The sequence below is a fragment of the Crocodylus porosus genome, unplaced genomic scaffold (genome assembly GCF_001723895.1).
Source record: "Crocodylus porosus isolate Cpor-Errol unplaced genomic scaffold, CroPor_comp1, whole genome shotgun sequence".
Lineage (NCBI taxonomy): Eukaryota > Metazoa > Chordata > Crocodylia > Crocodylidae > Crocodylus > Crocodylus porosus.
This window is the reverse complement of record NW_017728918.1, coordinates 37253294-37267798: the sequence shown is the minus strand read 5'-3', so window position 1 is coordinate 37267798 and position 14505 is coordinate 37253294. Positions and strand designations below refer to the sequence as shown.

Below are 14505 nucleotides of genomic sequence, written 5' to 3'. Positions count from 1 at the left end.
ATAGATACCGTTTGGTATTTTATGTATAGGACTACTGTTCTAAATCATACAGAGGGCTTTAAAAATATAAAAAACAGGAACAAGGTCCCTGCCCTTAAAAGATACTTAAAATGGATTATTAAAAAAAAAAAAAAAAGTAAAAAAAAAAAATGCATGAAAGTTCCTCCTATAGATAAGACATTTTAGAGAGATCATTTTTCAGATTTTTAATGTTGGAAGGGCTCTTGCACACATGCAGGCATCTTTAAAAATATAAAAAACAAGAAAAAGATCCCTGCCCTGAACAGCTTACAAAAACTCCTTGCTTTGAACAGCTTATACATTAAAATATTCTCTTTCCTACCTTGCCCTTAAAAGATGCTTTAAATCAGAGGCGGGCAATTATTTTGGGCAGAGGGCCGCTTACAGAGTTCTGGCAAGCCATCAAGGGCCAAATGACAAAAGCAGCCAGGGGCAGATTAATATTAAGTTTTTTAGGGGCCCCACAGGCTGGATAGAATGTCCTGGTGGGTCGCATCTGGCCCACAGGCCGCATTTTGCCCACCACTGCTTTAAATGGATGGATTTCAAAAAGAAAAAAAAAAGTGCATGAAAATTGCTCCTATAGACAAGACATTTTAGACGGATAAAATTTCAGATTTATAATGTTGGAAGGGCTCTCAAGAGCATTCAAGTCCAGCCTCCTGCACAGATGCAGGATACACTACTGTTAACCAATTCCACCTCCTTGAAAATTTTCAGTAAAGGAGACTCCACAACTTCCCTAGGCAGCTTGTTCCACTGTTTGTAGTTAGAAAGTTTGTTCCGAGACTTTATCCAGGCCTGCTTTACTGCTGTTTAAACCCATTGCCTTCTGTCCTTCCCTCTGCAGCAAGGCAAGCGAATTTCGCCCCTCCCCGCCCATCTTCTTTATGACCATCTTTAAAATATTTAGAAATTGCTTTATTCACCATTAATCTCTTTCCCCTGCAAACTAGACAGACTTACTTCCTGCAACGTTTCATCATATGCATTACATTCCAGCCCTTTTAGCAACCTAGTTGCTCTCTTCTAAACCCTCTCCAGTTTCTTCACATTCCTCACAAAATGGGATGCCTGAAATTAGGCAATACTCCAACTAAAGTAAACAACATCTGTACTTTGTCCTATATTTTCTCTTCAAATGATGTAATGTGACTCCAAGGAGATAGATTAACTAAGACTGGATTTGAACTTGTGATCTAGATGTAAAAAGTTGACATCTCCAAAACAACAAAGAAATCTTCCAGGTGTTCCCCTAACGGGTTCCAGCACCATTCTGAGTATTCAAGTTTTTCTCTACTCCCTCTGTATTTGTCAGCTGACAAAAAGCATGGTAAAGTTGTTTTCCTTCCCCCACCCCACACAGTAACATTTATCGCCAAGTATATTAGCACAAAGAACCCACTCAATCACTGCCAACTGCAAGATAATACTGTGCTGTGGAATGTTATACATGTAATAAGCGCCCCAATAATAAGCTTATCTAAGACTTACGTTTTTTTTACTGACACTTGTGATGTTTCAGTTTTCCAAAGAACAAGTCTACAAGTGCAACAGATCTACAACATGGGTGCTCAGCCCTCAGAGCAGTGTCCTCCAGTTCCTGGGTTGTTACTCTCCTTGCTGCCAGACTCTGTATGACTGGGGAGCTCTGTGGGTTGGACAGCATAGCCCTGCATGCTAGATCAGGTATATAGGGCAGTGTGAGGCCTGATTCCAGCATGGTGTGGGACCCAGTTATAGCTAATGGTTTGGTCCTGTGTCACTCATTTGGCCTGTAGGGCCAAAAGATTGAATACCATTACAATATGATGGTATCATGGTTTGGCTTTGCTAGGCTAGGCTATCCCAAGCGTGCTGCATCCACCCATTTCTACAGGCAGTCCTAACCAAGAGGTACACCAGTGAAGATGCTTCAGATCCATCTCTACAGGCTGCTCTTGAGAGTCCATTCTCATGTGTAATGGACAAGCCCAAGGTGGTCCCAGTGTTGTACTTCCAGGCTGGTAAAGTGCTCATGGCTGCAAACGGGCAGGATAAGCTAAGGAAGAGCCCAGTCAGGACAGGCTACTACTGTGGTGTAGACAACCCTACAGATTTTAAGGCCAGAGGAGACCTCCTGAATAAACAGGACAAAAATCTCTGACTGTAATTTCTGCATCAAACCCATAACTTATCTAAGCTTTTATAGCAAACCTTTTAGAAAGGCATCCAGTCTTGATTTAAAGACTTCAAGGTGATGGACTGTCTATCACATCAGTATGGAGTGGCCTACTGGTTAGACTGAAACAGGTATTCTGTATTCGAGACGTAGTTTCAACGTCAGAAATAAAAGTCAGTTTTCAATATCAGCTTCTTCCATGATTCTGAAATAGTCTTAATTCTAATCTTCCTTAAAGAGATGCAGTGTGGCTTAATTAGGTTTTGGGTGTGGCTTAATTAGGTATTTAGAAAATACCTGGGGAATCCTAGGATGAAAAGTGCTAGAAGAACAGATACAATTTTTACTCCCTTTCATTACAGAATGAAGCAACACCATTCAATTTGAAAAAAAAATGTCAGCATAAATCCTATTAAAAGTAGTCTAAGATTTTTGGTGCACTGTGTGTCTGTGTTATTTTTTAAAAAGCTATACTTTTTAACACTTTTGAAACAAGAGTATAGAATTCTGATGGCAAGTTAAGGATGAATCAATATGTACTCTGATTTCTTGTAAGTAATTGTGTTTCTTTGGACTCATTAAAAATGTGCATTATATTTTTCTGGTCTTATATTGCTTCTATGTTTACAGCCAGCTGTTTCAGTATTATATTCTCTTCTTTTGGATTGTTTCACCATTCAGTTTTCCAGATTGTCCAGTTTTCACTTCTGCGTGTGAAAAGTTCCAGTCAGTTGGACTGACAACCTGCATAGTCTTTTTGTATGTCCAGTATGGGTTAAGAATTATTGACACAGAAGCTAATCCCAGGAATAAAACGATAAAATACAGAAGTCCAAGGTTTTCCACCACATCATTCCAATTGGAAATACACACCCACCACATGTGATAAGTAAGCATCATACGGCAGTGAAACAGATGGATCATGAGCCACTGGTTTGCCTTCCAGAAAATGGTATGAGAATAGCCAGCCTGGAAAACAGAGACAAGTAATGAGATTGCTGCTTCAATACAACAATGCACATAGACTTTGTAAGGCAGAAGCAGGGGTGTAATTACCAGGGTCCTTGCCCTAGGTGGCAGAAGCAACAGCAGCAGCTGGGGTGGCAGTGGCAGCAGATGAGCTGGCAGCAGCTGCCATTCTCGAACCCCTTGAAAGTGGTCACTTTGAGCTGGTGCTTCGGTCACCCACTCCTTGTTACATAACTAAAAAGAAGTTCAGCCTTCTGTCACTGTAAAGCAGGTGTGGCCAACCTGAAGCATGCAGGCCACAAGTGGCATGGGCAACTGCTGTTTGTGGCAGGCATGCCTCAGGCACCCAGCAAAGAGAGGAGCCAAAATGGAGGCAGGGGGAGGGTGAAGACTCTGGCCCTGTAGTAAGGGCAGGACCACTGCTGTGAGATGTCAGATCTCTCTGCCACGAGCCAAATTAAATCTTCCCTGGCCCCACAAGTGCTGCAGTTTTATACATCCATTGAGCATTTGAACTCCAGCAGTTTCAGGACCAGGAAAGGGTCAATCCAGCTCTCTTACAGCACTGTCCTGCCCCTGCTCAGGTCTGAGTTGCACCTCAGTCCCTCATCAACTCCAATCCAACACCCCAAAGCCTGAAATCTCTCAGGTATAAGTGCAGTGGGGACGGATTCCAGCAGCACTCAGGGAATGGGTGGGATTTAACTTGCCACACTCCTGCTAATAGTGTAAACTGCTACTCTCTCCAGCCGTTTTCTATGGTGTCCTATACAATGACACTTTATAGCACCCTTGTCCAGAAGAATGCAAAACTACTTCCCAGAATGTACGGGTATAGTAGCACCTACATGCAGCCACCTGCTGGGTAGAAGAAAACGACTACAACAAAGCACAGGTCATGGCAGCATGAGAGTTAGCACAACATGGGAAATTTAAGCAACACACACTGATTTAAATCCAAGTCCGGAGATTTAAAACCACTAAGACATACTCGCTTGGAACTGATTATTGCTCATAAGGTAGGATATTAATTTCTCTTCCAACAAGCAAAACACATCCCTCACACATGCATGACTGATTGACTCGCACACACACATGCATATGGGAGCACACATATCTAACTCTCCAGCAGCAGTTTATTGGTTTATTTTGGGTTTGTTAGAGCTGATGACTCATTCTCACTTCCCATTTTCAGGATAGGGTTTTGAATATACCCTCCTCCCCACCCCCCCCCACACACACACACACACACAGTTGGGCCACTTTAAATTTGTGGTCCTCAATCTAGGAAACTATTTACTTGTGTGTGTGTTGGGGGATGGGGGTGGGGAAGAAATTAATTCCTGACACTAAAAGCCAGTTTCCACCCCTCTCCACCCCCAACCAAAAAGGCATAGACAGATTTCAAAATTGCAAATCTGCTCTGCAGCCACCTAACCCTGTAAGTGCCTAAAATTCACAAGATGCCTCTCCATTCAATTGGAAAATTCCCAAGGCACCTGTTGTTAGAGCTATACACATGTTCAGAACTGTCCTCATCTGAGCAGCCTTGGCACCCAGATCCTACCTAAGCCCTGCCAGAAAATGAGTGTATTGTCCTAAAATTCCTTAGAAAATTAACACAGTGACAGCTTTGGGCCCCTTACAAAATGCAGTTGTAGGTACTCTATTTTTAAAACTGGGCCAGAAGGACTGAAAATGGTGGCATCTAACTTCTATATAATAGGCCAGCAGTTACAGCACTAAGTCGGTAGACAGGAAACTGGGTTATACTTCCTCCTCAGTCTGAGAAGGTGCAAACCTACACTGCTCACCTCCTTGTAAACTAACACAATCTCTAGACCATAGGCATGCAAGGGGCTCTCCTCCATCCTGTTGAAGTTGTGCTGTTATACTTTTTCTTTTGCAAGGCACAGGAGGTCAAGAAAAGAATTCAGAGCCTGATTCTGTACCTTACTGTTTAAGGAATGTAGCTAGGACTCCTGAATTCTAGCCCCCACTCCCATGGCTGTTCTAATGGAAAATGCTTAAGTAGTAAATAGAACAATCCTAAAATCTCTCCAAAGCCTGAAGTACTAGGCTAGATAGTGGTTATCATACTTGAGCACGCTCTCTCCTTTTGCTCCCCTGAACCATGCCTTGTTTTTTCACAGTGAGTCAACAGGAGGGGTGGAAAGTGTTTGAACTCCCTCAGGCTGTGGACAGCCTAGAACATAAATCTCCCACTTCCTGGGCAAGCCCTCTAATCACCAGGTTATGATACAAATGGGAACTACTTCCTCCTCTTCCAGCAGGTTCATTTTACATCCTCATTTTTCAAATTAAAAATAGAGCAAAAGCCCTGAAGAGAAACATTATATAATAAAAATATATGTATCATTATTAATATATTATAGGTTTAGATTAAGAATGTTAGTAGTAACAGTAGTAACTGACGTCACTAAACATACTAGTTTTCCTATAGTAGATATATTTGTGCTAGGTTTGCTGGAGGAGTTGTAAAAACAGAGAAAAAACTGTAAAACACGGCGAAAAGAAATACGGGTAACAAGTGACAGACCAAAATGATGAAAGGGAGATACAGAAACTTCTCTACTAAAAGCTGTAGTTTTCCCAAGGACATAAAACCCATCAAAATGACACCTTCTAAGGCACTACGAAAAATCACTCCCCCCATCCAATTCCCAGTGTCTCTCTGAAACCAAAACATTTAAATACACCAAATCAGAAAAAGTTTACTAGAGCAACCCATGTATAAATATGTGGAATGAACTAGAGAAAAACATTGAAGAACTCAGCAAATCCAAGACAAATCTGCTGCCAGTCTGTATGCCAAACTCCTCTCCCTCGGCAGTATAGGTGAGAATCCATCTTGCATGATCGCAGGTAGCCAGATAGACAATGGGATAACCATTTATTCTTGTGCTATAGCATGTAAAGTATAAGAGATCTTATGCTGTAGATCTGCTTTGTGCATCGCCTGTCAGTAGACAACCTACCAAACACCTACAATCCAGGTAATAACTATGCCTCATAATTCCAATTAAGGACCTACCTTAAAAGTGAGTTTTTGGAATTGCCACTCTGAGGCACCTATCTCTCTTCATGCATTGCAAAGGGAGTCAGGACACCTAACTCCAGATTCTGAATTTAACTCCGGCAGCCTGGTGCCTGCAAATTACGCACTGTAGTGCCTTACTTGCAGGGATTTAACTCTTGCTGACTTTAGCCCTATTAAACTACTTTTCAGAGACTTAAATGCAATATGGTTTGATTCACTTCCAATTTCAAAGAAAAACTCCCTCTCAATCCTAGAACTAATCTTCTGATTTGGAGGCTAGTATTTATTTACTTGTAGATTTGTATAAGGGAAACAGGCAACATCTGCATTACAAGGGCAACTTCTAGTTTAACTAATGAACACAAGGGAATGATCAACTCTTACCTTTAAAAGCAGCCAGGAGATGCAAGTGGTCGGAGTACTCATCTCAAGTAGCATGCCCATCAAGGGTAGGTAGTGTCCAGACTTGGTATTAAGTATCAGACCAAGAAAGCCACCAAAGGCAAAGAAATGATGCACTACTACAAATACATCAAATGTCTTGAAAATAAGGTTAGACAAATGAACGGCTACATTTTCAAGCAAGAAGAATCCAGACGCTATTAAACAGGTAAACCAGCTCCATTTCTGTTGTGAATATACTTTGTCAGCTTGAAAAACAGGATCTATGAGTAAGGCCCACACGCCACAAACCCAACTTTGAAGTCCAAAAACACCACGTGTGACTGTCATGTTCCAGAAGACTTTCTCCTTTGATGGCAAGGTATGGTAAGTGACACTGATCCATGAGGACAGCGAGTGAGACAGAAGAAACACTCCTAAGTAGAGGAAAAAGCCAACTACTACTAAAAATAAACGAACTTCCCAGAGAAGATAGTTCCAGTCAAATATAGTGCTGGGCATTGCATCTTCATTTACAAGATCCATTTCTTCTGTCTGCAACTCAAAAGTCTTCAGTGAGAAACTTTAAGTACCCACAAGTGTGCTGATTTACTTTAGGTTTAACTCAGCCCGTCTCATTACAGAGCAGAAGCCACATCCTCTTCTTTTCCCATCTCTGATTAAAACAAACACACACCATTGTTAAAGAATGCATTGTACATTATGGCAGGCTCAGCAGTTTCAGGAAAGTTAAGAATGTGTTACTATTCCCATGAATGTTGCATAAACCATAGAGAAACTGCTTATTTGAAGATAATTAGCTAAAATATATACAGAAGATGTGGCATTAACAGAGAAACCCTGTTTTCTTACTTGCAGAACTGGGATGAATGCAGGATCTTGCAATGCACAAGGTCTGCTACAATAATGTACTGTTCAGGGTAGAGACAGGATGCAGAGCAGGGGCACCTGGGGCTGCCTTCCCCAGACTCTAGGCCCCTGGGCACCTCCTCTGCTGGGTTAAATGAGTGAGGGGTGGGAGGGTCCTCAGAAGGTCGCATCTAGTCCAACCCCCTGCTCAAAGCAGGACCAGCCCCAACTAGCTTAACCCAGCCAAGGCTTTATCCTGTAACTATCCACAACATAACATTCTTCCAGTTATTTAGTAGTAATGGGAAAGAATAATAGGGAAAAATATGTAAAACACACTGCAATTTTCTCCATCTTACATAAGTTGTCTTTTGCCTTTATAAAATATTCCTCTAAAAGGCTTCAATTTGAAAGGTTTTGCTAACATGACTGTCAACATTGCTTAAATAATCTTGGGACAACTGGTACACCAATGCCTTGCCACTACTCCTACAGAACACTTGCAAAAAAATTGTAACAGCCAATAATCGTATTGTTTCTATCAAGAGCAGGATCCCAGGTGCAAAAAGGAACGCACCTGAAAGGGGGCAGTTCCATAGGAATATAGAAGAAGGTTAAGAACAGAAAATGCAGCTAAAAAACAGAAAAACATCACTGGTTTCTCAGCACCCCTTTCTCCCCCTGCAACTCCCTCCACTGAAGTCTTAAAGACTCTTTAAGATCAAATAGGCACACATATAGCTTACAGTTTATAGATTAGAAAGGACTGTCCACCTGGCAGGCCACAGACTGCACGAGGCCTGTAAGGTCCCACTGCTCCGAGGGCTCTAGTTTCCCTCCTACCTTCAGCTGCTGAATAGAGCGCAGGCAGAGGTGCAGAGAGGATCTGCACAGCCAAAGTGCAGAGTGCAATGGCAGAGGGGCTGCCTACATTAGTGTGTGGTGCAGTGGTGGAGGAAAAGGAAGGGAGGGGATGTGGAAGTGTCACTGCAGTACAGCAGTGGGGGCAGGGCTGCTTGTATGGGCAAGAAGTGCAGGGTCAAGGGCACCTGTAGCTTACCCTAGTGCACATGCAACATGCAGCCCTTACTTCTCCAACCTGTGGCATGTGCAGCCTGTAGCCACTTGGAAGTAGGGCAGCTTAAAAGATACATATTTACAGTACAGATACTTTATCCACCTCCTAGCAACATACAAAAGCATCTCTAAAAAGTCTGTACAAAGTGGTCTTGGCATGAAGAATTAAGCTCTTGTCCTGAATATATTCACCTACATACATGTGTAGAAAATAAAGCAAGGCTTGGAAATCATTTGTGTTGCAAGTATCAACACAAATCAAGTGCAATAAAAACCCTCAAAGCTACATACTCTTCAGTCATACCTACAATGATTTCATCCCCTTCCAGCTCTTTTACACTGGCTCAGTGCACAGACGTGTAAGGGTTACACCTCCCCACCACTCCAGCATGACTCAGACACACCAGAGAAGTGGGACCAGGGACTAGAAACCCTCAGCTGAACATCAGCAGCAGACAAACTCACCACTGCCTTCAAGGGCGTCACTAGGAGCCGCAGGTGCGGGAGGGAGGGGTGACGCTCAGACTCCAAACTTGCTCGAACAGACGCGCAGAGCAAGTGCAACTAACTGCCCGTGACGCAGCTCTGGCTTCAGCCCGCCAATGCACCTGCTGCCGCCAAAGCCCGAGGCTCCTGGTCCCGGCTGGAGGGTCCAACCCGGCTCCTCAGGGGCTGCCCAGCACAGCGTGGGGGTCGTGGAGCACTTTCACCGTGTGGGCAGACTGGGGCGGACCGGGACCGGGGTTTTGCCCTTCCCTGCACCAGGGCCCCCAGAGAAGCGGGCGCGGGCTCCGAGCAGCACCAGCTCCGCGCTGCCAGGGCCAGGCCGGCCGCAGGCAGCACTGAGAGGCCGAGGGCTTGTGACCGCAGCAGCCGCCGGGCCGGAAGGAGGTGCGGGAGAGGAAGGCACGTCCGGAATCCACTCACCGTCGGGCCCGTGAGGCCGCCCGGTCCTAGTCCTGAAGCCCCATGCCCCCGCAGCGTTTCCGCCCGACCGGCACCAACCACGCGCCCACTTCGTGGGGGGGGGGGGACGTGGAGCGTACCAATCACAGAGCAGAAGGCGGGGCCGGGCTGCTCCTCCCCACGGCCCAGACTGCGCAAGGCGTCACGTGTGCGGTCTCGGCTCATCGGGGAGGAGGGGATGCAGCTGGCGCGTGCGCGTTGTGTGCTGAGGATAGAGGGACGGGACTTTGACGCCGCGAGCTTCCTCTGCTGGGTTATAGGGAGGAGCTCATGAGGTCATCTCTAGTGCAACAAGCCCTGGTCAAAGTGCGAACAGGGCCCTTTAAAAAGATATTTAAATTTTCCATATTCCAAGCCAGATTAGCCAAAACAAACTCCAAATCCGTGAGTCAGTGCAGAAACGTAAGTGGCCTTACTACGGGCGAACTTCCTCCACCCCCATCCGAGGCTTCAGATGCTTCCAAAACCTTCCAACCAGCTCATCGCAGCCAAGGCTTTGTCTGCCCAGGGCTTCAAAACCTCCAAGGATGGAGACAGTGCAGCCTGTCTGGGTTAGGGTGACCACCTTTTTAAAATGGAAAGGCAGGAGCATGCCTGGATCCCTGTCCAGCCGACAGGAGCGGAGCGGGGGCAGATGCAGGCCCCCTCTCCTGCTGCCGTTCCCCTGGAGACCCTCCACCACCAAGCTGCATGCCCCCCCCTCTGCCTACCCAGCAGCAGTGGGGGGCATAACTCCACACCACCACCACCACCACCACCCCAGCTGCTGTGGGGTCCATCACCATGGTGGCACAGGACTCCCAGCAGGGTGGTGAGCCCTGAGCCCAGCACAAATCTTGAGGATGTGTCGTGTCCGCCCCCATGGGCAACTACCTGGGCTGAGGCTGCTCCTGTGGGGTCCAATACTGTTGACCTGCAGTGCCTTCTGCTGGCCCTGAGAGCATGGGAGGGGTAGAGGGGACAAGCTGGGCCACAAAGTATGGCTCTTTCTGCATCTGCCCACTTGCCTGCTGGTACCACAGCATGTTCCTAGAATCATGGGGTGGGAGACAAGGGGCTAGCACAGAGGCTGCCTGCGCACAGGCAAGGCAGCAGCAGTGGTGGCAGTCCCCAGAGAACTAGCTGCAGGCACCACTGGAGTAGCTGAGGCAGGTACAAGGTGCTGAATGTACCTCATTTGCACAGAGGGATCCTGTGGTTCACTTTGGCTTGCTCTCACCTGGCTTGGCTTGGCACGCTAGGTATGCTATGGCATGGTCTTTGGAAATCACTGACTTTGACTGTGCCCAAAGCCATGAATGGGAAAAAAATAATGCACCCAAGAATGGGAAAAAATAAGCCCTCAGGAAAGATGCCCATGAGTAGCGTTCTACTTAAATCACAACTAGACAAAGGATTTTTCATGGCCTGCTGAATTTCAAACCATTTTAGAAGCTCCATGAACCAGATCCTATTTTCAGCCACTAACTTAACTTGATTTTCAAAGTTGCTCTGTGATTGCATAATTTAAGTATACACTGTGTTCTGGGTGTGATTTCAAGCTCATGGGGTATTGGTTGTAGCCATGTTAGTTTGTCAGGGGTTTTCAACCAGGGACCCTGGGGGTACTTGGCATGGCTTCAGGGGGCACTTGGCAGTGGGTGCTGCTGGGGGCCCCCCACCTTACTTGATGATTGGCTGCTGGGGGACCCTCCCCCCCACTTGTCAACTGGCCACCAGGGGACTCCTTCCTTCTCAATCTCAATTGGCCACTGGGGTCCAGTGACCCAAAAAGGTTGAAAATCCCTGGTCTAAGTGTTAGGGAAGCACTGGATTTGCAGCTGAATACAAGGCCTAGCAAAAGCTGCTAACCTGTGGCCTAGCAAAAGCTGCTAACCACAAGGCAGAATAATATCTAAGCCAGCCATTTGCTTATGCTAAGTAACCATCTTAACTGTATTAACCATTTTTCTGAAGAAGCACCAAGTAAGTCTGTGTGAGTTTGTGGGCTGTGAATGAGGTGAAGCCTTAGGACTGTGGAAGATGGTACAACATGGGACAGAAAAACAGATAGGAATGTGGAAGATACAGATAGGAATGTGGAAGATAACATGTAACTGAGATGAACATATACAAAAGGGTGAATAGTGATTAGTAAAGAAGCCTCTGAAATCTGCCCATTGACTGAAGAAGTGGGGTGAAGGCCTTAGACATGCAGTCATAGCAAAAAGACATGTAAATGATTAAAATACATAGGCAATTCCATGTTAATGAAGTAAACAGTAAACAGAGACAGAGCTTGAGATGGGAGATGAAATGGGTGGAACAGAAGGAGGGACAGAGGTGGAGTGAATATTAATGAACATGAATCAAAGTGTATAAATGTGGAAAGAACTATAGTTTAGTGCAGGTCCCCAGTTTGCTGAGGTTTTTTTGGGACCTTTGCCTGAAGCTGTCTCCATTCTGAATAAAGCTGTTGTGAGCAACGTGTGCAAGTAGCATTTGCTCCCTACTTGCTCTGGCTAATGAGTAACAGGACCCATAATTGATTGGATCATCATCTCCCTACTTGTTGGGCACCGCATAGAGTCAGGGTCTAACACTAAGGACAAAGGCAGACAAGGTTCTTTGGGTAAATGTGATATCTTTTATTAGACCAACTGAATAGTTGGAAAAATGTTTATTTTCAAACTGTTGGGTACAAACACCCTTCTTCAGGCAGAAGGTAGACTCTCTTCTAGTAGACTTCAAGATGATCATGAGTCAATGTGATGAAGTGATCAGTAAAGCTAACTGCACTTTATCATGCATTAGCAGGTGCATCACAAACAGATCCAGGGAGATAATACTTCCCCTCTGTCGTGGCACTGGTAAGGCTGCAGCTTACCAATGTGTTCAGTGTTGGATGCCGCACTTCAAGAAGGATGTGGATAATCTTGAGAGGGTCCAGGGGAGGGCTACTCAGATGGTTACAGGCCCGCACATACGGCCCTACGAGGAGAGATTGAGGGTCCTGGATCTCTTCAGCCTCCGCAAGAGAAAGCTGAGAGGTGATCTTGTGGCCACCTACAAATTCATCAGGAGGCAGGGGACAGCAAGGAATAGGAGATACTCTGTTTACCAGAGTACCCCTTGGGGTAACTAGAAATAGTGCCCACAAACTGACAGAGAGCAGATTTAGATTGGACATCAGGAGGAACTTCACTGTAACGGTTATGTTGGAATGGGCTTCTAAGAGAGGTGCTTTTCTCCCCTACCCTGGAGGTCTTTAACAGGAGATTGGACAAGCACCTGGCTGGGGTCATCTGACCCCAGCTCTCTTTCCTGCCCAGGGCAGGGGGTCAGACTCAATGATTTACTGAGGTCCCTTCCAACCCTAAAACATTTATGAGATATAGTACACTGTGGTAGTACTTAATATTTTTGCATGGTAACAAACTGTTAAACCATGAATTCCACCGTGTAAGCACTGGTTCTGGTGGAAGTGACACAGTTGCATTTAGATCCTCCTTTGTTTGGTGATGGACTCCCTCTGTCAAAGCTTATAGCCTGGATAATATTTGAATGCTTTTTTAAAAAGAGGAAACCAGTCTATCCATATCAGGAAAATGTGTGCTATAGATATCACTTACTAAGGAAAGAATGTGCAGATAGCACGAATTATATTGGGCATCATTCCATGGATCACTTCAGAGAAAGCTTTACACATACAGACTGCGTCCACATGAGTGTGGACGTTTGGCTCCCTGGGGACAATTAGCAGCAGGACATCTTACCTGGGGTTTTGAGTGCCTCCCAGTGCTACAGCAGTGGTGATCCTGCCACTCAGAGCCTGCCCAGCATCTGGAGCATGGCTCCACATAGCCAGGCTCCGGTTTTGAGCGGCACACGCTGCCCCCATGTGCACCACTCCATTTTTTTGTATGGGTTTTTTTTTTTTACCCCTGGATATCCAATTCCCTCCTCCCCACACACACGTGCTGCTGCCTTGTAGCATGGAGAACACCTGAACGTGGAGTATCTGTCTGCAGTGCCATATACCTCATAGCCACACTCATCTGGATGCAGCCATATATAGTACTGTCAGACAGAAATTCTGTGATCTTGTGAAATGTTAAGCCATAGATTATAACAGCCTTCACTTCAGCTTGTGACACAGTTGAAAAATTAACAGACAAGTTGAACCGGCTCTGTTTGAAAAACAGGTAGGTCGCAGTGTTTCCAGGTCCCAACTCCAAATGAAATGTAGAGAACATAGCTATTCTGGGCATCTCTTGCTACATCTGCTACAATCAAGATTGACTCATATTCTGCCAGTGCAGATTTTGTACAATGAATATGCAAAGCTTCTGATGGATAATTCTGGTGAAGCTTGTTTGAACATGGGAAACTGCCAGCATTTGTCATGTGCTTGTTCAAGTAGTCCCTTAATTTCAGATTATTCATATTCTCCAGAGTTATGTTGGAAGCGGTGAATGCCTCCACTAGTTCGAATGTAGCTTTTCTTTTTGTTAAACTGCTTTCAGTCATTATTTTAAACATTGAGGACATTATCACTTGTTTCTTGCTCTGACCTTCAGCCTCTGCAGAAGACTTTATATGTTATTCAGACTCTAAATGCTGATCAGTGCCGTTTTTCCTCAACACGTTCAGTCACGTTGCAAGATGAACAAAACAATTTTCCACCAATTTTCTGTAGAAATGCAAAGTTCCTACAGAGAATTGTGTTACGCAATCCTAAGCTGAAATGTATTTATCTTTTTTGGATTTTTCACTCATCTTCAGACTGCAACATTGCTGCTATGCATCTGGCTTGTTAAAAGATGGTGCTGAAACACTTTTGCTTTCCTGACTGGCACCTTCACTTAGTTTATATCACTAGCTCAGCCTCTCAGTAGTTCTCACTCAAATCACAAGCTCTATGGCTGCAGTGATTGTCATGCCATCTTTGTATTCTGGTAAGCATTTTTGGGGGGGAGGGGTCAATTCCAAGGGAAATCATGGCCAAAGCCATTTTTTT

At 45.1% G+C, this 14505-nt stretch overlaps 1 protein-coding gene and 1 long non-coding RNA gene across 2 annotated transcripts; both read right to left on the bottom strand.

Annotated features, from left to right (window-relative positions):
* Positions 1-854: 854 nt before the first annotated feature.
* On the bottom strand, positions 855-7267 carry CLN8 (ceroid-lipofuscinosis, neuronal 8). The gene is made up of 2 exons (XM_019537483.1): positions 6597-7267; positions 855-3151 (listed from the first exon to the last, which is right to left on the bottom strand). The coding sequence occupies exons 1-2, from the start codon at positions 7137-7139 to the stop codon at positions 2828-2830; spliced, it is 867 nt and encodes a 288-aa protein (XP_019393028.1). The 5' UTR covers positions 7140-7267; the 3' UTR covers positions 855-2827.
* LOC109311707 lies at positions 3158-6486 on the bottom strand. The gene is made up of 3 exons (XR_002101585.1): positions 5152-6486; positions 4865-4866; positions 3158-3303 (listed from the first exon to the last, which is right to left on the bottom strand). It is a non-coding gene; the product is annotated as an uncharacterized LOC109311707 (long non-coding RNA).
* Positions 7268-14505: the final 7238 nt, after the last annotated feature.